We start from the raw sequence: 20,019 nt of genomic DNA, 5'->3' as shown, positions 1-20,019 counted from the left end.
TCGCCGTTCCTTGATTTTTGCCCCCACCATCCCGTGGTAAATTGTTCTCACCCACATCAGCGCCCGGAGGCCTTTCATCAACGCGTGAGATATTGCCTTGGGCTATTGCCCAGGGCATCTTCGAATACCATTCACGCTTTTAACGAGCGTGACTACTCGGCCTTGGCTTCCCTGCATATCGTCGGTATATCTCGCTCGGGCAAATACCCGCCGATTAAATAAATCGTGCAATTAACATGCGGCAGTAACCGTGTCTCGCAACCTCACCCACCCGTTTTCTGTCCGGATGCGCGTCTTCGACGAGGTGTCAGATGGATCCGACAGCGTTGATCTCCATGCATCTGGTCTCGTGGACTCCTCCGTCAGCTTTGCCCGTTGGTAACGGCCTGATTGATATTGGGGATAATATTGCCGCGCCCATAACATTCTTCGCACCAGCCGTTCTGCCATGGCACCGGAACCTCAAGTAAAGTAGAGGTGACATGCTCACAGGAAATGCCTCTGACGATCATCGCATCTTGGTTGATAGCTTGGCGCGTCGCAGTGTGTTCGTGATATCTGCACAATATCAGTACGACCATAGAGCCTATGGCGCGATGCAACCCGTCTACTGTTTCATTATTCTGAGCAACTTTTTCATAGATGACGGAGAAATGAAGATGCAGCGACGGACATGTATCTCAGCCCGAAGTTCGAGTAGTGGTACCCGCAATCAGCGCGTCCCAGGCGACCACTGGGAAGTGCCGCAAATTATCCGGGTCACTTAACAAGGACGGATCATCGTCATTGCGCATATCAATTCCACACGTGCGTACCCGGATTCGGCAGTATGCGAGAGCCTTGGACGTGTCTCACGGCTTACGACGCGGTGTATGTGGGTACGATTGAGGAAGGTGAGCGTTACGACGTGCGCGTGACGCTGGGCACAATGCTGTGGACTGCCAGTTCCAAAGTGGGCCAAAGAGCGACTGACCGTCAGTTGTAGTGTCGTATCCACGAGCCTGTGAGCCAGCGACGCCGTGTACGCAGCTGGATTGAGTAGGACAATGGACACAGGCGGTTATCGTGAGGGCGGCGAGGAGTTGAGAGATAGTGGCGACAGGAAGGAGGATAAGGCATTGGCAATGAAGAAAGCCGATGGAAAGGCTGACAGCGGGCGGGAGAATGTAAAAAAAAAAAAAGAGGCGCAGATGCGACGAAGATGGGTGAGCTTGAAGCCACCACGGTCGCGGAAGGCGAAACGAAGGCCGACAACCGCAACTTCCTCTTTTTTTTTAGACCGCCGGAAATCCAAAAACACGATCGCAGGCGCTCAAAAAGGCTCGCATTAAAAGGTGTAGGAGGCTGCAGAGATGCAACGGAAAATCTAATGCAAGGCAGAGGGCCAGTTGTGTTTCTTGAAAGATAAAGAGAAGTAGGGGCAGGAAAGGCCCTTCATTGTAATTCTAGTAGACTCAAGGAAAAGAGATGCTGTTAGTGGTATCTTATGGTCCCTGCTAAACGATGCTGCAAACGCCCGAATCTTCTGCCCGGTCTGCGAAGCTCCCACTGCAAGATGTCTGGAATGAAATGAGACGGGCAGCGCTCTTCACGGGCAGGTCAAACTCCTAACCCTCTTCTCGCCCCGTCCCAGTATTTCTCCCCGAACTTTGCTGGGAAAGGCAGCCCTAGCCCAAGTTTGTAATGCACACCTCCTCATCAGCTCAATCTCCTCGCCCTTCATCCTCAGCTGGCGCTTAGCCAACTTGCTCTTCCGCAGCTTCACTCCCTTCTCCTCGGGCGCCCCGCCGCTCACGGGGAACTGGTCCGTGGGCGTCGTCACGCTGCGCTTGGCGACTGGCTTGTGTTGGGTAGGCGACGAGACGAGGGACTCCAGGTCTACGCATTCGGTAATCAGAGCCTGGATGCCGCCGGATAGTTGTGACGCGCGCGAGAAAAGGTATGACCAGTAATCCGGGCCCCAGAACGGGTCCGAGGAGAGGGCGTCGCGGAGAGCGGGGAGGATGTGCGGGAGGGGAGGGAGGCTGGGGCCGGAGGAGCAAGGCTCTTCGCTGATGGGTGAGGTGGGCGGGGAGGAGGTGGCCGAAGCTGCGGGCGACGAGTTGGGCGAGGAGACGGAGGCAGTAGAGAGGAGCGATGCGGCTATGGTTAAGCGTATGTGCGATTCGGTGCTGAGCGTCGCCGTTATCACGCAAGCTGGTTCAACTACGGTTAGCGTCCAACCCCGTCACCGACGTATATAGGAAAGGAGTGTCGCACCAGGACAGCCGCGCGTACGGCACCACTCCTCCTCCTCGGTGATGAAGCACTGTAGCCACAGGAAAGCACTGCGCGCCTCGCCCGCAAACGCGAGCTCTAGGTCCTCGCTTTTGTGGGTGCATAGGGCGGCCTCAGCCAGCGCCGAGGCGCGCCGGAACAGCTCGACGACGGGCATGATCAGGGCATGCAGCAGGTCGCGGTGGAGTAGCCATGTCTCCTCCGCTGGCTGATCGCATGCCGAATGGAGCGCGCAGAAGCTGTTGACGTGGCTGCGATTAGCTTGCATTCCACACAGGGCGGGCGCTGGAAGGGAAAGGGAACAGGAGGGGCACGACGTACTCTGCATCTTTCGCCAGATAGCTGCGCAGCACCCGGAAGCCCTCAGATGCGCAGAGCGCGTCGACGTCTTCACGGGGGATGTCGAAGGGGCTCTGGGTCAAGCTTTCCGAGCCGTTGCTGATCGGGTCCATGGTAGCTCACGATTGGCTGCCGTCGCTGAAAGTCATGTAGCGCAACGATTTCAGCGGATGACGTTTGCATTGAAGGGCCTCAGGACAGATAAGAGAGCCAACGGGCCACAAGGCGGAGGAGGAAGAAGGGACGGGAGGCGACGAGAGGGGTGAGGGTGATAGAAGGCGGTGGAAGGCGATGCTTCCTTTTCAATGAAATGACGAACTGCTCAGGAATGGGGCCTGCGAGGGGTCAAAGCGCCAAGCTCCAGCCAGCGGCGGCCAAATGGCATCTTGCATGCCGATAACTTGTGTGCCATCGATAACGCCATTCCGAGCAGGCGCATTCGCGCGCTGTCGATTGGGCTGCGGACTAGCTGAGGGGGCCGTAGCCATGCACTGTTGCTCCCACGCGAGCGCCACAAGGAATCCAACCCGACGTGGGGGCCTGCACGTTTACGCCAAGTCCCCCAGCAGTGCCGGCGCTTGCGCTCTCGACGACCTTCTGCGCTGGAAAAATAGAGTTGGCTGGGTTGCGAAATGTTGCTTTTCGATGCTGTGTAGAGCTACGGACTAAGGCACGAACCAATCTACAACTCTCGGTTCAACTCCCCTTCCCCTACACCATGGCCTCAGTAGTTCTTCACTAGCGAAGACCGGCTCCTCATCAGCGCGCCACAAATCCCACGCGGCTGGTTAGGGCCAAGTCTAGCGGGCAGTCTAAGGGTCCTCCCGCCAGACCGGTAGGGTTCGTCGGGACCGTTCCTCCTCGTCGCGTCTCCACTCAGGAGAATCTCGAGGTATTTGGAATTCGTGAATCTTCGACTTCCATGTCGTTTGCAAACACCCCTTCCTCCTTTCCCTCTCCTGTCCGCTGCAAACTATCCCATCGGCAACACTCATTCTACGGTAGATAACGACCGTTCAATGGCTATCTCCAATCCCGCAACCGACACCGCATGCATCTGCAAACCTGGAAATGAGCGACGGCGACCACATTCGCGAAAGAAGACAACATCTTGACCCAGCTCACTTCCACCAGAATACCGAACAAGATCCATCAGCATTGAGCAGGCGCCTCATGCCATTGTCGCCAGGTAGATTCTGCTTGCGTCCGAACGGGTCCGTCAGCAGAACAGACAGCTTTTCCGAGATGGGACCCATCTCCGTCTTCGAAACCGGGATTGGAGGGCTGAGTTGGGTGGGGTCTGCTTGAATGAGCGAAAAGATGCGTGTCTTTGCCCTCCCCATCATTCGGTGGTGAATATCGCGAAGTGTGTCATACAGAGGCCAGAGAGTCTCAAGGTAACGGGCGGCTAGCGGTTCGAAGTCTCGACATGGCTCGAGCATGTCCATGCAGCCTTTACCGTATGCGAGGTCTTGCTCTACACCGTCGGGTTGGCCTTCGAGGAGCTTGGTCGTAGCAGTGAAAAAGAGGACGATGCATGCCGTGAAAGCCCAATAGCTAGCAGTTATGTCAGTACGTACGTGAGTGATGACAATTGCATCTGTCACTTGCATGATAAGCCAGCAGCGCTTCGTCAGAGTGCCGTCGAAAGAGATGAGCCGCAGGATGCGTGCAATCTGTTGGCCCGCTATCGCGCACTCGTTCCTATATCGTTTAGCATCTTCGAGGGTTAGATTCAGACCCCATGCAGCGCCGTCCGTGAGATGCGTTTCGGCAGTAGCAACGAGTAATTGCCGGTAAAGAAGGATAAGGGCGCCAAGGTACATGATCTAAATAAGGGGTTAGCCCTGGAAGCGGCCAGCAATGATGTGGATAGCTCACATGAACCATGAGGATGGCTCGCCTCTGATAGAGCGTCAGGTCGGGAGGGTTGTCCGAAGTCAGGGTCGGGATTTGGAGCATGAGTGGCACCTCCATACGCCAGGTTTCGAGCTTGCCGGTGAGCATAGCTATGTTTTCTCGCGTTGCCAGCTCTGGCGACGCTAGCGTCTTCGAGATCTCGGCTGCAATCAACGCCACCTTGCTGGTCTGCGTATGGATCTGCTCGTCAATGGTGGCTAACTCGGGGCGGTATGCGCCACACGCGATCTGCATCTATTAGTCCCCATGTTTTTCCGCTGCCAGCAAAATATTTGGGACGTACGGAGATATCACTGTCCGTCACCTCGGACGTGTAGCCCAAAGTATAAGACAGCCAACAGTCCATGAAGATCAGACTACGGAATATTCGCCTCCAGCAATCGCTCACGTCCCCGCTGTTGGAGCTGAGCAGGACAGGACACTTCCAGCGCGCAATCTGTAAGCCAGCCGCTATGGAATGATTAGTTTCCTGTTCAAGTGTCTCACGTGCAAGGACTTACCGATCAGATATCGTGCACTCATGTGCTTTTCAAGCAGCGCGTAGAAGGACATGGATAGCAGAAGGCGCATGGTGCGAAAGTAGTCAATTCTTGCCGTTTTCTCGTGGAAAGAGAGGGTGCCAGAGGCGTATAGGACTCTCCGTATCCGATCTGGGAAACAGTCCATGTCATAATGAGCGCCCATGGAGGCAACGGTGAAGCACTCTGCGAGGGTCATGGCGTCTACGGGCTTCTGCGGTCTGTAAATGCGATCGAGGATCTCGTCAACCTGGACGTATGTCCACATGTACAATAGCGACCCGGTGCCTTGGACGAAAGCGTACATTGCCCGGCGGGTGAGTGTTTCGGGCGGTAGGTGGCGTTCATCGTATGGCTGCACGCCCTGGCCTAGGATTTCGCCCCGGAGACAGACCAACTCACTAAATGCCAGTGTGAGGGCATTGTGGCACACCTCGGCCTCAGTGCCAGTAGAGGAAGAAGAAGGGACGGACACTGGACTGTCAGAAGAGCTGGGGCTCGCACGAGAGTAGTTGTCTCTACGGTTGAAGGATCCTGTACGGCCGGAGTTGGAACGCTTTCCATGCGCGACTTGCTGTTGGGCTTTGAAGTCTGCCAGGTAGACTTGGTACTTGCGCCAGCTGTCGGTCTTTTTATATTCGTCCATCTGGGCCTCGTACTCTTGCATTGCTCGGGCTGCTTGGCTCTCCCAGACACGCTTCTTTTCCGGGGGCAGCTCCTGCCATCTTCGGCCCACCTCTTTCGCTATGTCCACAAAAGAAAGAGCGCTGATTTCCGGATCGGTCCGGAGCTGGTCAGCAAAGTTTACGTCTGGCATGGCTGTTAGGGCATGGCTGGGACAGGGCAGATGAGGAGTAGCATACAGGCTGTCTTTGGCTTCTTGGGTGCATTGCTGTCCGGCCGCGGGTGGCGCCTGTACCTCCTCTTCTCTCGCGGCGGCGGCGTGGATGTCTGGCGGGCCAGGCACTCCAGCGCCGACGTCGAGAGCGAGGTCTGGTCGTTGGGGGCGCTGTCGGACTCCAAGGCGAGCGTAGCGGGCACGCCTCGGTAGGTGGCGATTTCGCGCTGCAGGGTGCGGCGGTGGCCGAGCTTGAAGCTCAGGGCAGTCAGGTCTTCTTCGGTGATGTCGAGGACGGTCTCCCAGTTGTGGAAGCCATTGCTGGTGAGCGCGGTGAGGTAGTCGGTCAGGCCGAGGCGGGCGAGGACGTCGGGCAGCTCGGGCATTGACGCATTATTGGGGGGAGGGGAAGGGATCGTCATTGTGCTGCATCGGGATCGTGGCATCGGCGCGGGGCGGTTGGCATATTTGAGAATGACGGATAGGGAGCCTGTGCGCGCAGGCCGGCAGCATGGCAGATTCCGGCGGCAGGGACTGGCAGGACGGGCAGGACTGGCACGAACAGGCCGGCGAAGAAACAGCTGAGGGAGGGCTGCCCCAGGAGCGCGGTGGCCTGATGCGGAGGCAGCGCACAGTGCGCGCTGGACAGGCCCGCGGTCTGGACCGCCATTCGGCCGGCCAAGCTTTTGCTGCAAAAGGCTTGTCTGCCGCTAGTCCCGGCCCGGCCTGGCGCATTCCCGCTGCGCCCCCGACGGCCGGACTGGCATCGCGCAGAGGCTGCAGGCCCGCTCGGCGCGCGCTTGGCGTCTGCTGATTGTCTGGCACCACCTCGCCGAGCACGCGCAGGGTGCCCAGGGCAGCCCACTCCGGGGCTGTCTGTAATGTGCTCAATACTGCCTGCCAATGCTCGCTTTGCTGGGCCAGGCCAGCCAAGCACTATGCCACTGCTGCCGTCGGGCAACAAGAGTACCCCGATCTGTGCGACCGTAGTTGTCACTTCGCCATCGAACGGATGATCGAAAACCGCCAGCCTACGCGCTCGTATTTCCGATCCCCACCCTGATCATGTCCCGGCATCTCAGCGTCTCGATCTATACCACAGTACTGTATGTCGGATGCTGCCGAAGCACGGGGCATCCTACGCTAAGCCTTTTGCGTCGAACATGGGAATCTCTTCCTCCACCATCCCGCCTGCACGGGCTCACAACGTTGATGGGCCCTCGTGGCACCAGATGGCCATCTCTGCCCTTCTCCATGTGGGCTTGCATGGCACATAGCATTCTCGCGAATGGCATCTTCACCACGCAGAAACCCGCGTTCAATTCAACCAGAAGTCCACTAGCGCTCCATTCGCGACATCCAGACTCTCACCGTGCATGAGAATGGATGTTGCACCGCCAGTGGCACGAGATAGACTAGAACGGCTGACACCGTTGAAACGACCAAGCCTGCTGCCACCAAGGGAAGTGATCCGCGCGCCCTAGCAGGATCGCCGATTGACGACCATCACTCCGCTTGCACCTCGTAGCCTTCTCCCCTCCTTTCTCCGCTCGACCTGATACCGACCTTCCGGTACAATCCTCCTATCGAGCTTCCAGAGAGGAGCGTGTCCTATCCACCGTCTCTTGCTCGCCTTGCACAAATAGGAGAGTCCACCAATAATACTGGAAGGAGTGGGAAGCGATCACGATCGCCGAGGTGCTGCGGTCCTCCTATCCATGTCAGCCCTGGCCACCTCAACGCGTCGTAAAGTCGGTTCCCGCGTTGAGATTGCTCGGAATATTATCAAGCGGAGTCGCTGTCTAAACACTCATGCCTGGAAGTTCGTGATGAACCCCACAAAGCGGGAGGCGGAGGACCCAGAAGGAAGACTGAACCTCTCGCGCGGAGTACCGAGTGGCGCGCCCGTCCTGAGCAGCAATTTGGCGATTTCGTACCGTGCCGTCGAAGATCAGTGGCTACGTACGGTATTAGAGGAGGAGGTAAAAGAACTCGGACAGGTTGAAATTTAGGCATTAACAGGAGCATGAATGCGGAGCGCTGCTATTTGGTGCCTTGGCGCATTTGCAAGCGACAGTGAGAACGCGAAGCTGGAAAATATCGGTTTCGATAAGACGGAAGGAAAGAATGATAAAAGTTAGGGAAGAAAATTCCAAGGTTCTTTGCAATACCCACAGGAGAGGAAGACACGGCGAGGTGCTGATTTTGAGGAAGGAGGGAAGAACGTTGGCTCTGGGACGTTCCTGCTTCACGTTAGTCTACTCCTGCGAAGAAACCTCTAACCCCAGATCCTGTGCTTGGTTACTCCGCCCACACTCTTTCACGCTTTCTAGCGGCCTCGAAAATACACATTGGTCGACGTTGTTTGGAAAATACGCAGGAAACCGACTATGTAAGGCGGTCACAGCCCCAGACCTCAAGCCAGCGACTATGCTACACCTTTCCGGCCGCGCAATCTACCCCGTCCTGTTAATTTCGGTGATCCGCCGGATCTTGGAAGCCTAAGCTAGCAAGAGCCAACACCACGAGGCACAGCATATTGCCAGACATCAGATGATGTGTAAAACATCAGTTTTCGATTCCACCTATCGGCATTCAACCAGCGCCTACGATACCATATGCAAAATACCCACTCGCACCATGCCAACGCACGGTTTCTCCACCTTTTCCCCGAGATATGAACGACGAAAAGCAAAATCGCGCTGTCCTGAGGCCTGCGTCGGGTCTCGGATCAGACCATTCAGCCTTACAGCCCGATCGTTCGACCCAAGGGCGCTTTGTGCTCGGGGGAATTTCCAGAATCGTGTGATGTGCGAATCTCGCAGCCCCATGTCAGACAAGCAATGCAGGGTCTATCGAGTTCCCCCTCAGCTTCTCCCTCGATGACGGCGCTTCTCCGGCGAGCACAATCGCTCTGATGCCGTCGGGCTCCCAAAGGATATCCATCAAGAGCGGTACCCGCCGTTCGGCAAGGAGCGAGGAACAGAGCCACGTGTTCTTTCAGCTGGAGCCTGTATGCATCGTCCAAGCGCTGGACGCAGGAATTAGCATGGGCCTCAATAAGCCGACGAAAAGGGAGCGCACCCTCCGAAGCGACCTTCCCGTAACCCTCCACTCCATTCTCCATATCCCAGGGTGGTATTTTCGCGCACCTCCCAAATACCCAACTGCATCCGGCAGGGGTGCTTTGGCTATCGTGAGATGCATGAGTTTCTGCAGCTCCGCAGTTCACGCGAGATTGAGACAAGCCAAGCTCATCTTCGGCGGCCTCCCCATCCGAGCGCTCGAGCTTGACTCGTATGCCAGACCAGCAGCCGCATTCGTTTCCATGACTCTTAGAGGGCCCGGTTACCGGCAAGCACCACATCCACAGTTCGGACAGCAAACCACGATGCGTCATCAGGGGCGCGGGGAAAAACGGACGATGGCGCCAGACCCCTGGGTTCTAGCCAAGGACCCTGCGGAGGCTCTGTGCGATAGCTGATAGGCTGTGATTTGAAAAGCCGGTCTGTGTGCATGTTCGTCGGGTGACATGTCGGAAGATGCGTTCCCTTGGGTGCCCCTTGTTCGTGAGCTCAGTTTACTGTTACGGCAAGGGCCTTGCGTTAGCGATGGGACGCACTTGACTTGGCATGTGGGTGGCTTTGATGGGCGCGTATGTTTCGCCGGTAGGGAAAGTATGCATGGCAATGTCTCCTGAGGCACTAGCTAAAATGGGACATGACGCTAATCTGTCTCTCAGCGCGTTTTTTCTCTTTTCGGGGCCGTACTGTGTAACACGGTAGGCTGCTGCATACGGATGGGGCTTTCTGTCCCCTTCGGATGCGCTGACAATGAAGCATGGCCTCATTATCGGAAAACACCATTCTCTAGGATCGTCTCTCAAAATTTAAATATGGAGTGATGCATGCATTCGGCGACATTCCATTTTGCGGGTCCGATCAGCAAGCCGATTTAATGAACCTTCGGATCGGGCAGTGTCGCTCTGATGGCGGCGCTGAACTTTCCGCTTTGTGGGATCCCTATATACTAATCAAAAAAGATTTTGGCGCGGTTGTGGCTGGCGCAATCGTAATGCCCAGGGAGAGGCGTCCTAACCCTCTAGTCTCTAAGCGGTAATGGAGAGGGGCGCGGATTTAAGACAGGAAAACTTACCTGGGTAGCTGCAAGTAAATGCCTCTAGAATGTAGTATTTTAAGTCATTCTAATCCAGTAGAACAAGACAAAAAGCGAATTCTCATCTCGGCCACCGGAAGATTAAAAAAAGAATTCAAGGAGAGCCACGCTGTTTGTCTCAGTTCATCTTTCTCATTGCGCTTACTCTCCATCACAGTATTTTTCTTCTTATGGTGCGTCTTGCGCATTCAACATTAGCCGGAACTCTGTGGCTTCGACATCTTGCACACCTTGAGATAACGCTCTCACGAGTCCTGGCATCATCCACGTCATCGGCAGTCAACGTTTGACGCGCCTCATACCAGTACATGACGCTGTTCCTACACAGCTCCCTTGCAATGCGATAGAGCCCTTTTGGTGATATACTCCGCGTCTCGCGTCCCCAATGAACCGGGCTTCGAGCCGGACCGGACCAAATGCGGGCACATGCCATTACAAGACAGCAGGGGATGCTCGCTGACGACGAACTCGATATACGTCCCGTTCCTTTTAGAAACGACTTCCGCAACGCAGATTTAGTCGCTCGGCCGTCTGGGTCCACTTCATCACCGCGCACCAATTGCACCCATTCTATACTTGGAAGGAGAGCCATGGGGTGACCGAGTAGATGGAGGGCGGGCTAGAAGCAGTCATAGGCAGCAGATTGGACAAGCGAGAGGAAGGAGGAGCGGAGAAACGAGACTTTTGAGTGGGTTCGAGGACTGGGCTGTTCGGACATCGTATCAGCAGGCGTGCAAATCACAAGGGTGCACGGGAGGTGCCTTTCAGGCGCCAGCTGCGAAACTTAGCATCTCTTTAGCATGATGTGCCTCTCAGCATGATGTGCCTCTCCGCACCCCATCCATTGTAGACCATTCATCCTGCAACGGGGACTTCAATGGCGAGCTCATTCGGAGCAGCGAGAGATGTGGAAAGTAGTTGAAGCGACTTGCGGCACCTTATTTTTGTGGGAGCCCACCACACGCGAGATGGTGAGGGGTATGTATCACCGGCCTTGTTACACTGCATTGGAGGCCTGAAATGGTCAGAGCCTGTTTTTCAAGCTTCATTCGTGAGGCAGGCTAGTCCTATCTCGCGGTGAGCTGATAAGATTGCAAGGGAAGGAGCCGTTGGAGGAGGACGTGATGCCAGAACATTTCCAAATCTCCGGGATGCACTAACCAGGCTACGATTCGATGGCCAAATTCGTGGTGCGTTCCACCCGTGGACATGAGCCCGTCAGAAGGGCTTGATTAGTCATCTCTGTGCGATGAGAGGAGTGACTCCAGCACATCGGGAGCGAGGGGGTAATCTCCGCAGACTGGGGTGTTCGGGGTCAGGATCAGGCTTATGAAAGAGAATGCGGTCTTCCAAGGGAGGACGCTGGTGTAGATATAGTAGAAGGAGCGGCCGATGGACGGAGTAGAAGAACTCTCGCATGTCTACGGCGTAAGATTCCCTCTATGTTTTGCGACTATGTTCCCGCTCAGAGGTCCCGAAGATCAAATATTGTACAAGAAAAGGAAGACTACAAGAAATGTACCAATGCCCTAACGTGCACGAGCAATCTCATCCGAATGTCTCGCTCGTGCCGTAGACGGCGTGTCCTGTTCGATCGCGTCATCATCGATCGTGATCTCGTTGACAAGCGTAGTCGTAGTATCAATGCGCTTGACTTTCCTTTCAGTCGGAGCAAAGGTATCAGGCCTCTTCATCTTCACATCCTCAATCGAGTCAAAAGTATCCATCTTCCTCACTTTCCGCCCCTGAGACACCCAGGATGCAGTATCTGAGCCAGCTGTAGAAGGCTTCCCATCCGTGGGCTTTTCTCCCCAGTTCTGAGGTGCGATGAAGAGTGTACGCTCCTCGTCACTGATATCAATCATGGCGAGTTTCTCTCCCGGACTAGTCACGGGATGGTTCCAGCGATTTGCCCATGTGCCCGAACCGACGTGTTCGTGCGCGAGGCGCTGTAGTTGGAGCGTTGTGTTGGCGTTCCATTCGAGACGCGTGTAAGTACCGCTGGGGTTAGGATGTTTCTTATTCCGGCGGATTTGGATGTAGTCGACGATGTATTCGAGTGTGAGGTCGAGCAAGATGAAAATGCCGCCAATAACAAGGATGAGCCCCGCGCCGAGAACAGAGAAGGAAGAGTATTTAGTAGTCACGATTTTCTGTGTTGTATGAGTGATGCGATGCAAAGTGATATTGGGGGTATGGATGACATACCTGATTACTGCACATCGTGCGCTCGGCTGTGTTGTTCGGTGCTCGGCGAAACTGTTGGTAAAGAGGCGTAGGTCCGTTCGCTGTTTCAACGAAGGAGCCCTGGAGTGAAGCCAGCGACGCGCCGACCCAATGCTCGACCTCTGACTGCCACTGAGTATCTGGCAACGGCCCCTGAATATTATTTCCCAGACCTTGTCGTGCAGTAATGGAAGATACTCCCAGCGATTCGACGATCCCAGACAGCGAGAAAAAATCCAACCGAATGACGTCAATGGCCCATTGAAGCATTGTCTTCTGTGACTGCGACTTGTAGAGATCCGTAACTGGATAACTGTCGTCGATTGTCCCGCGGAGTGGCTCACAGCGTGATGCTTCAGATAGATTAGGGTTGCAGTATTGCCATTGCATTGTGCATCCCAGCACGCTCGCCGGCTCATCTTGTAGGTAGGTTTGGGTCCAGTCGTCGTTTCTGATATTTCCAAATCGGGGACCTTTTCGATGTGCTGCAAACCAAGGGTCATTTACCTCCCGGGTGAAAAGGATACCGTGCGCAGTAAGGAAGAACAACATTGTATCAGCGTCTCTCCTCTGGAGCTGTGGAATTGGGTCAAACATAGAGAACTGTTTGGAGAGTTCCAGCGGACCACCGTATGCTTTCAGAACGCTGCATCAGTCAGTACCAGCTTAGCGTGCAGGAGGGTTGAAAAACCTACTTGATGCCATAATCAGCATGCGCCCTCTGCCTGGTATTCTTGAGATCTGCATAAGAGTTTGTATCGTTCAACGACACCTCCTGGGTGAAGTTCACGCGGTCGTCAAGCGCGCCGTACCAATAGCGCTGAAATTGTTCGGTCGTGTTCTCTCCAGTAGAGATATTGGTGAATCTCCCAGTGACAAGCGGTGCACACTGATGCACCATGCGCAACTGGAAGCGGTTCTCAGATGGCGCATTGATCCCTAGATCTTTGTGGCTGTCTATGAATCCAGAGTCGATGATCAAGTTATCTGTCTGAGACTTGCACATCTCATTGGCAAACGGACAGCTCGCATTCCGGGTAACCGTGGCCTTCAATTTTGCTTGGATATAAGGCTGGCAGTCATCGGCACTAGTCGAGAGATTCCCATTGTAGCATTGGAGGGCGTAGTTCGAATAGACGGTGACTCTTTGATGCTGATGTGGTTCGAAGAGTAAGTCGTACGCAGTGTTGTTCGTATCGTCTCCGCCTCTGAGTGGTCCACAATTGTCGCCAGTCAATAAGACTTCATTCGCGGTATCCGTTGTGATCTGGGACGAGAAGACGCCAGCAATGCCGAAGGATATAGAGACAAATAGCGCAAGCGCAATGATTCCGACGAGTCGAGGGAGTGGCTTCCGAAATCTCGCAGGTACTCGCCACGCCCAAATGAGCTGCGCAAGAGACCACGCCGCGTCTTGAGCGGCTCCGCTATTTCGCAGGATCGCCTGGAGTTGATGATATGTTCCGCTCTGTGGGCTTGAAGAAGAGAGCGTGCGGTGGAGTAGGAAGCATGCGAGTCTCCAGAAGCTCTTGCCAGCCGCCCCAACAAAGATGGCGATAAAAGCGATGAGGAGGCCTCCATTCCTTCGCGTGAGAGTGATCGTCGCGCCCTCGATCTTGCCGTGATCCCAATTCGTCCAGAATCCCAAATGGACGTGATAAGTGTCGATGAGGCTCATTGCTGCTGACTGTGGGCTCGACGTCCTCCGAAGGATTGTTTCGGGTAGAGGCTAAAAAGCGGGAGCGGGAAGGAGCATTAAGGAAGTAAGGATTTAGTTCTTATCAACACAATTTCCTCGAAGTTGAGGCCCCTTACGCCCAAGGTTATTTTTGCCCTCCCGATGGAGGTTGAGATACGAGCTGCGTGTCATCACGGTTGCAGTCTGATTGTTGAAGCGATGCCACCAAAAGATAGCACGGGTGTTCTCGAACCGGACAAGGCCGCGACGGCAGGGACCAATTTTAGGTTAGGACCTGCAGTCTGTATATTAATTGACCAATTGGATAAAAGGCAGCGGTGACTTTGCTTACCGCATTTGCAAGCGCCGGCGGCTACTTGTCTAAAAATGTCACGTTTAATATGCTCATCCATGGATGCGGAATCGAGTTAGGTTGTACGTGGAGAGCTACATCGTAGACATAGCTAGGAGCCGATATCTGTCAGCCACCGTTCGAGATCGCCCATCAGGCGCTCGCCAAGCTCTGCATCAACGACGCAGTCCTGCCAACTACACGTGACACACATTTCTCTACCCTTGACTGTCATGATCGACACCGACAGCGCAGCTGAAGGTGTCTCCGCGCTCAAGATCAGCTCGGCTCGGCGTAACGACCAGGCCTCCTCTTTTCCGACAGTAGTGCTGCTTTCCCCATCGAGAACGCCCAGATTGGTAACGAGCCAAGACAGGTATCTCATCCTGCGCATCTCGCTTTGCTGCTGGCTGTTCCAGTCCGGGCATAACTTCATGATGCCTATCATGTCATTTCGCGTGCCGGAGTCTAGTCTCGCCTGGATCTCCCGTCGGACACGAGCCGAGACGGACCAGACTACATCCATAACATCGGCTGAAAGTAGTTTTGAGTCCGAGGACATGGCTGGCATATGAGAGCGGATTGTGTCGACTAGCTTGGGGTCGAACTCGTGATCTACAACCGACACGTAATTGCACATTGACTCTTTCGGCTGTAGCCAAGGGTACTGCTTGGTGTTCGATGGTAAGATATGTCGCAGGTCGTAAGGTGTTCTGCTTGCAAAGCCGCTTACATCCTGAAGCGCGGTGGAAAGGGAGACTAGGCAGAGGGCTTGAACAAGACCTGTCAGAGTGGTGTGGTGCAGGCGGCAAGCACCTACTAGCTTCATCACAAGATGGGTATCGACCGTGAAATTGCGGAACCGGGTCTGGTAAGGGGAGGCCTGAATTGGAGCCCAGCGCGCATGCATGTTTCCTGGCGGGAAGATCCATTCTGGCTTCAATCCCTTCCAGAGTTCCGACAGCACGAACCCTGGCGACACAGGCCACGAAGTCGGAATTTCTGGATTCGGCGGTAACTTATCGGAAGGATCGGGCAGATCGAGAATCCACCTGTCCGAGTCCTCGGAAACCTCGACTATAGGCTCCTTGTCTTGGCTGGTGGTTTCGTTGAGGTATCGCAGCAAGTATTGATGAAAGATCTTGCCACTTGACCCGTCGTGGTGTGGGTGGTTCCAAACGTACAATACCTCTATTGACTCGGCCCCAATCTCGTGTAAGACAACCACTCTCCAACCGGGCTGAGTCGAGAGGTTCTCATATCTAGAATCGAGCTGAGCTTGCATTGTCTCGAGGTACATCTGCTGAAAATGGCTAGAGTCGTCCAGCGTAATCCATTGAACATGGTTGCGAAGATCGAGGCGATCAAGACGAACGAAGGCAGGGTTCTTGGAGTTCTCCCCTATAATGCCGGTTTGGAGATGAGGCTGAGCAAGCACAACTCGGGCGAGGGCGTCGCAAAATCGGGCCTTAAGAGTTGCAAGTGATTCTGGACGGGCAAGAATAGGTGGCGAAAAGTAGCGGCAGGCTACGATGGTACCTCGGTACTGGTCGAGAGTATGCATAGCCAGCTGGTAAGCCTCACTGCTCTGTATGAGAAAGCGCTCTTTGCTATAGGTGCAGGTCAACAGTAAACTCACTGGCAACCCATCCCACGAATCTTCCTACCCGCATGGCTTTTCGCAGCGGCCATGGTGGGAGCTAGTGTGAGGTGTGAGGTGTGAATTGTAAAGTGTGAAGTGTGAGGCCAGCGGCCAACGGCCCTTTTTAGGGCGCGCAGTTTTGATGGTGAATGTAAGGCGCACCCTTCTCGCACGGGGCACGGACCCTGTGCTGCGCCGTTAAATAAGGCCGCCAGTGCCACCTCGCACAAGCTCTTCACAAAACTCATCAAGAGAATGCATAACGTGCGCTGAACATCGCTTCATGATGTCGTGGATCATTTCCATACGAGTTCTTCCATGCTGTCCCTCAGACATTCTGCAAGTGGCTGACATAAGCATTCCCCTCCGTCACATGCACCATCTCCGCCACGCGTATTCAATCCGCTTCCAATTTCGAAAGCGCTGCGACGTCTTCGAGACTTCGGCTTGTACATGCTGTGCCATTTGTGCGGACTGGATGACCCCACTCCATCCGCTCCCACCCGGCCCCGAACGCCAGAACGACGAGACGGATCCAGGTACCGGCAAGCATTTCCCAAGGCGTCCATAAGGGCGCGACGCTGGTCATCTGGCAGATCACGTCTTCGCAATGAAGCAACTTGACGAAGTATACTGTACGAAGCACACCCATGGCCCGGGCACTTTACACACGCGAGGTTAGTCTCATATTCACGGTGAGAGTGGAGGAGCTTACGGACCCAATCCTAATCGAAACGAAAAGCAGCGATATGCCGCATTTCTGTGTTGTGCGGGGAGGTTAAGATGCCAAGTGATCCGCTGCGGGACGGCCAGGATGATTGTGTCCGCAATGACGTTCAGGAGACTGGTCGCGAGATCCTGCCTCGATATGTCGACGGAGCGTGTTCCTCCTGCATACCAGGGGTTCCAGATCTTCGAACGCGGCTAGTAGCGGAAGGCTTCTGTGGAGGTCGTGATCGTATCGTAGACGATGTTGGTCCGGATCAAGACATGGAGTATCCAGTAGAAAGCGTTGTGCACACCTTTCGGAACGAATATATGAAGCCAATTGGTCAGGATGGCGACTTCGATGCACATGGCTATGGGTCCGTAGGATACAGCACCAACACAGAATACTCGGACTCCATCTCACTACAACTACAGGGAACAATCTATAGCACCCAGTCACGCTCCAGTCGGGCCCTTCCAACCCATCGTCATCCCCTCAAGCCACCTCCACACTCTTGATGGTACTCCGATGCAACCGGGCCAACCACGTCCTATTCATAAAAATGCGAATCCTCTTCCCCCAAAACATAAACACCAACAAGCACAGATTATTCGCGAGCAGAATCGCGGCGAAAATGCCGGAAATCGTAACCGCAAAGCCGTGCTCCAGGATCCAGTCGAGCAAGTAAATACCCATGCCGAAGGAGATGGCTTGCTTGCCCAAATTCATCGCGATGAGCATCTCAGACGTGTTGGCGTTGTAGCTGTCCACCGCGTAGGCCAGCGTGAAACTGAAGTAGAAGAGCGAGCCCCATTGGTCTAGCCCGACGCCGAAGAAGTAGGCGACCCAGTGCAGGTTCCGCTCGGCGGCGAAGCCGTAGAGGATGATTCCTGCGGGCGCGATCAGCATCGCGGGGAGCATGACGCCAAGGCGCATTTCCGCCTCTCGAATGCCGTTATTCTTGCGCGTGAAGTACGCGGCTAACCGATCCGAGCTCGACAGAAACGGGATCGACAGCGCGTAACCTAGGAAGCTCGCAATAGTAATAAGCCCGCTGTTCGTCTGGCTCCAATTATATGGGGGCGCAGTAATCTTGAGCGGAAATGTGTAGTTGAATGCAAGCGCACCAAGCCCAATGTAAATCCCAAAGCTGGTTACCACCCAGAGTACCTGGGGCACGAGGAAGTAAGTGAACGCGCGGGGCATCATGATCCAGAATTCCTGCTCGTGGTTGATGGTGCTCCAGGGCTTGAGGGTGGCGAGGTAGGATCTGCGGGGCGGTATGATGGGCGCGACCTCGGTGTGGGAGGCGTCGGGGGCTTTGTCGGCGTCTATAGTTGACGAGGGCATGGAGGGCACCTTTGTGCGCTTGTAGGAGGTTTCTTCGACGACGAAGAAAGCGAAGATGAGGAGGCCCATGGCGAAGGCGAAGACAACGTAGAAGAAGAGGCGCCAGGAGTAGCCACCCGCGAGCATGTAGCCAGCATAGAGAGGACCGGTGGAGCCTAGGCAGAGGCAGACTACCAAGGAGTCAGCGTTGCATGTATCATACAAGAGTGTCCGAAATACCGGTGTAGAATCCAATGCGCTTGCCACGCTCATGGAGGAAGAAGACGTCGTTGACGAGCTGCACAGGCAAGGCCTCGCAGACTCCCGATCCGAATCCGTGTATTACGCGACAGGCCATTAGACCCCCGAATGTCGTGGCTTGTGATGCTCCAATCAAGCCAGCGCAGAACTGCGATCCATTGTCAGCCTTACTAAATCATGTATTACTCCCAGATTCGTACGCACCAGCACCATGGACAGAAGCATGACTGGACGGCGACCGATTTTCAGATAGAGCGGGACGAGGATCAGGGAACCTTGGAAGGTTAGCTTATGCTTCATCGGATGATACGGATGAGTGAGCCGTACCGAAGCCAAATGCAAGATTCGGGTAAGAGACGAGATCAGAGGCTTTGGTGGGCGTAATGCCGAACTCCTCTGAGTAAAGAGCGATGTACACGGACGGCCCGAGGAGAGCGCAGTTGCCCAGGAAGGAGTAAAGAGAGACGCATATCAAGATCAATATCTTCTTCGTATCCGACCACTAGTAGCAACTATTAGTTCACGCACGCAACCACGATATGGCGAACACACCTGGAGCGGATCGTTTGGATCCTCAGCTGGGACCGGGTATAGAGCCTGGCCATAGGCGGTATCATCTCCCTCTATCGCTAGGTTAGAGTCGCACAGAAGCTCCAGAGTTCAAGACTTGCCAGCAACTTGCAGGTTAACCGTGCCCGGGAGGTCTTCCTCGTGGGCGTGGCTGTTGAAAGAATATGTCAGTACGATGCGCTGCCTCAATTGGTCTCGTCGCAGGCACATACCTGTGGATCAAATGTCCTGGCGCCATAATCAAAGCTCTTCGCAGCAAACGCGCTTTTCAAGAAACAAAGGTGAGGTTGAACAAGACTCACACAAGCTACGCGGGCCAAGGCTACCTTTCAACCCATTCTCGACCCACCCGCGCCAGGTCCCCGGCAATCTACGCACCCCTAAATTGCCGTGCAGACGACGGTACTAACACGGAATTGATTGCTGGACATGGTGGGGTCAGCCCTACCCTCGCCATCCAATGTGGTGCCTTAGCGCCGGCAAGGAGTGTGGATGGCATATCGGCAAAGGTCGTCGAGCCATAGCATCGGTCCGGGCGCACATTAACCGCTGCAAGGCAGTAGCCCGAACTGGGCAGACGGCCTGCCAATCTCGTATATTTTGGTGAGTTGCGCGATGCGGAGGCGGGGCAGGGTCATCTAGAGGTCATCAAGCCGAAATCCTACACGCTCAACGGTGATAACGGGGCGTAAGGATGAAGGGGAGAGGAAAGACACGCATGAAGATTGAAGCTGACGGCGCGGAACGTGCAGGAAAAGTCTGAGGATGCCTTCAGGACGAGTTGGTCGGAAGCATCGGCAAAGTCCCTCACAAGGAGGCTCGCAGTGGGCTGCCCATGTGCTGTTCACCTCGGCACCCACGTGGCCCCATCGGATCCGATCTCGAACTTCCTCACCCATCGCGCGGCGGGAAGCTTGGAAGCCTTCTCGAATGAACGAGTTCCAGGATGTCCCGGTAGTTTGCAATCATCACTAGATTACTCGCGCTCCCAACACCTGCATTTCACGTGCGTGCGGGCTGTAACCAGAACAGTGAGATTGTCGCCTGGCTGTCTTCGCGGTCAGCCAGCGTTTGACCCACAGATGGCCCAGTACAGCTAAAGCACGGTGAGACGTCGCAAAAAAATCTCCTGTTTCCGGTGCATCCGGCACCCACCTTGCGATGGAGAGGAGATGCGGAGAGTC

At 55.0% G+C, this 20,019-nt stretch overlaps 6 protein-coding genes across 6 annotated transcripts; all 6 read right to left on the bottom strand.

Annotated features, from left to right (window-relative positions):
* Positions 1–1,202: 1,202 nt before the first annotated feature.
* Positions 1,203–3,183, bottom strand: BU26DRAFT_518260 (uncharacterized protein). The gene is made up of 3 exons (XM_033828770.1): positions 2,599–3,183; positions 2,260–2,516; positions 1,203–2,196 (listed from the first exon to the last, which is right to left on the bottom strand). Exons 1-3 carry the CDS (start codon positions 2,727–2,729, stop codon positions 1,589–1,591), a joined length of 996 nt encoding a protein of 331 aa, XP_033684689.1. The 5' UTR covers positions 2,730–3,183; the 3' UTR covers positions 1,203–1,588.
* An 80-nt stretch (positions 3,184–3,263) lies between these two features.
* On the bottom strand, positions 3,264–6,609 carry BU26DRAFT_518259 (uncharacterized protein). Its single transcript, XM_033828769.1, has 6 exons — positions 5,918–6,609; positions 5,037–5,864; positions 4,820–4,986; positions 4,498–4,764; positions 4,228–4,445; positions 3,264–4,173 (listed from the first exon to the last, which is right to left on the bottom strand). The coding sequence occupies exons 1-6, from the start codon at positions 6,312–6,314 to the stop codon at positions 3,738–3,740; spliced, it is 2,313 nt and encodes a 770-aa protein (XP_033684688.1). The 5' UTR covers positions 6,315–6,609; the 3' UTR covers positions 3,264–3,737.
* Positions 6,610–8,293: 1,684 nt separating this feature from the next.
* Positions 8,294–9,511, bottom strand: BU26DRAFT_287455 (uncharacterized protein). Its single transcript, XM_033821588.1, has one exon. It carries the CDS (start codon positions 9,290–9,292, stop codon positions 8,639–8,641), a length of 654 nt encoding a protein of 217 aa, XP_033684687.1. The 5' UTR covers positions 9,293–9,511; the 3' UTR covers positions 8,294–8,638.
* Positions 9,512–11,128: 1,617 nt separating this feature from the next.
* Positions 11,129–14,175, bottom strand: BU26DRAFT_287329 (uncharacterized protein). Its single transcript, XM_033821587.1, has 3 exons — positions 12,990–14,175; positions 12,277–12,940; positions 11,129–12,221 (listed from the first exon to the last, which is right to left on the bottom strand). The coding sequence occupies exons 1-3, from the start codon at positions 13,970–13,972 to the stop codon at positions 11,598–11,600; spliced, it is 2,271 nt and encodes a 756-aa protein (XP_033684686.1). The 5' UTR covers positions 13,973–14,175; the 3' UTR covers positions 11,129–11,597.
* Positions 14,176–14,436: 261 nt separating this feature from the next.
* Positions 14,437–16,016, bottom strand: BU26DRAFT_563579 (uncharacterized protein; the record flags this gene model as incomplete). The annotated part of the gene is made up of 2 exons (XM_033833182.1): positions 14,437–15,907; positions 15,964–16,016. 2 exons carry the CDS (start codon positions 16,014–16,016, stop codon positions 14,437–14,439), a joined length of 1,524 nt encoding a protein of 507 aa, XP_033684685.1.
* Positions 16,017–17,170: 1,154 nt separating this feature from the next.
* On the bottom strand, positions 17,171–19,073 carry BU26DRAFT_530351 (putative MFS transporter; the record flags this gene model as incomplete). Its single annotated transcript, XM_033830959.1, has 7 exons — positions 17,171–18,195; positions 18,245–18,413; positions 18,470–18,540; positions 18,593–18,767; positions 18,818–18,888; positions 18,937–18,986; positions 19,048–19,073. 7 exons carry the CDS (start codon positions 19,071–19,073, stop codon positions 17,171–17,173), a joined length of 1,587 nt encoding a protein of 528 aa, XP_033684684.1.
* Between the last annotated feature and the right edge of the window lie 946 nt (positions 19,074–20,019).

Source organism: Trematosphaeria pertusa (genome assembly GCF_010094035.1).
Source record: "Trematosphaeria pertusa strain CBS 122368 unplaced genomic scaffold BU26scaffold_6, whole genome shotgun sequence".
Taxonomy (NCBI): Eukaryota; Fungi; Ascomycota; class Dothideomycetes; order Pleosporales; family Trematosphaeriaceae; genus Trematosphaeria; species Trematosphaeria pertusa.
Note: the sequence above shows the minus strand (reverse complement) of the source record. Positions and strands in the feature narration are given on the sequence as shown.

What these genes read in the sequence shown, in the direction of transcription:
- BU26DRAFT_518260 (XM_033828770.1), bottom strand. Translation starts at nt 2,729, where the DNA reads ATGGACCCGATCAGCAACGGCTCGGAAAGCTTGACCCAGAGCCCCTTC. An exon ending in TATCTGGCGAAAGATGCAGA is followed by an intron (nt 2,517 to 2,598) that starts GTACGTCGTGCC and finishes CCACGTCAACAG; the next exon opens with CTTCTGCGCGCTCCATTCGG. An exon ending in CCGTACGCGCGGCTGTCCTG is followed by an intron (nt 2,197 to 2,259) that starts GTGCGACACTCC and finishes TAGTTGAACCAG; the next exon opens with CTTGCGTGATAACGGCGACG.
- BU26DRAFT_518259 (XM_033828769.1), bottom strand. Translation starts at nt 6,314, where the DNA reads ATGACGATCCCTTCCCCTCCCCCCAATAATGCGTCAATGCCCGAGCTG. An exon ending in CAAGAAGCCAAAGACAGCCT is followed by an intron (nt 5,865 to 5,917) that starts GTATGCTACTCC and finishes CAGCCATGCCAG; the next exon opens with ACGTAAACTTTGCTGACCAG. An exon ending in AAGCGCTGCTGGCTTATCAT is followed by an intron (nt 4,174 to 4,227) that starts GCAAGTGACAGA and finishes CATAACTGCTAG; the next exon opens with CTATTGGGCTTTCACGGCAT.
- BU26DRAFT_287455 (XM_033821588.1), bottom strand. Translation starts at nt 9,292, where the DNA reads ATGACGCATCGTGGTTTGCTGTCCGAACTGTGGATGTGGTGCTTGCCG.
- BU26DRAFT_287329 (XM_033821587.1), bottom strand. Translation starts at nt 13,972, where the DNA reads ATGAGCCTCATCGACACTTATCACGTCCATTTGGGATTCTGGACGAAT. An exon ending in CATGCTGATTATGGCATCAA is followed by an intron (nt 12,941 to 12,989) that starts GTAGGTTTTTCA and finishes TGACTGATGCAG; the next exon opens with CGTTCTGAAAGCATACGGTG. An exon ending in GCACGATGTGCAGTAATCAG is followed by an intron (nt 12,222 to 12,276) that starts GTATGTCATCCA and finishes CATACAACACAG; the next exon opens with AAAATCGTGACTACTAAATA.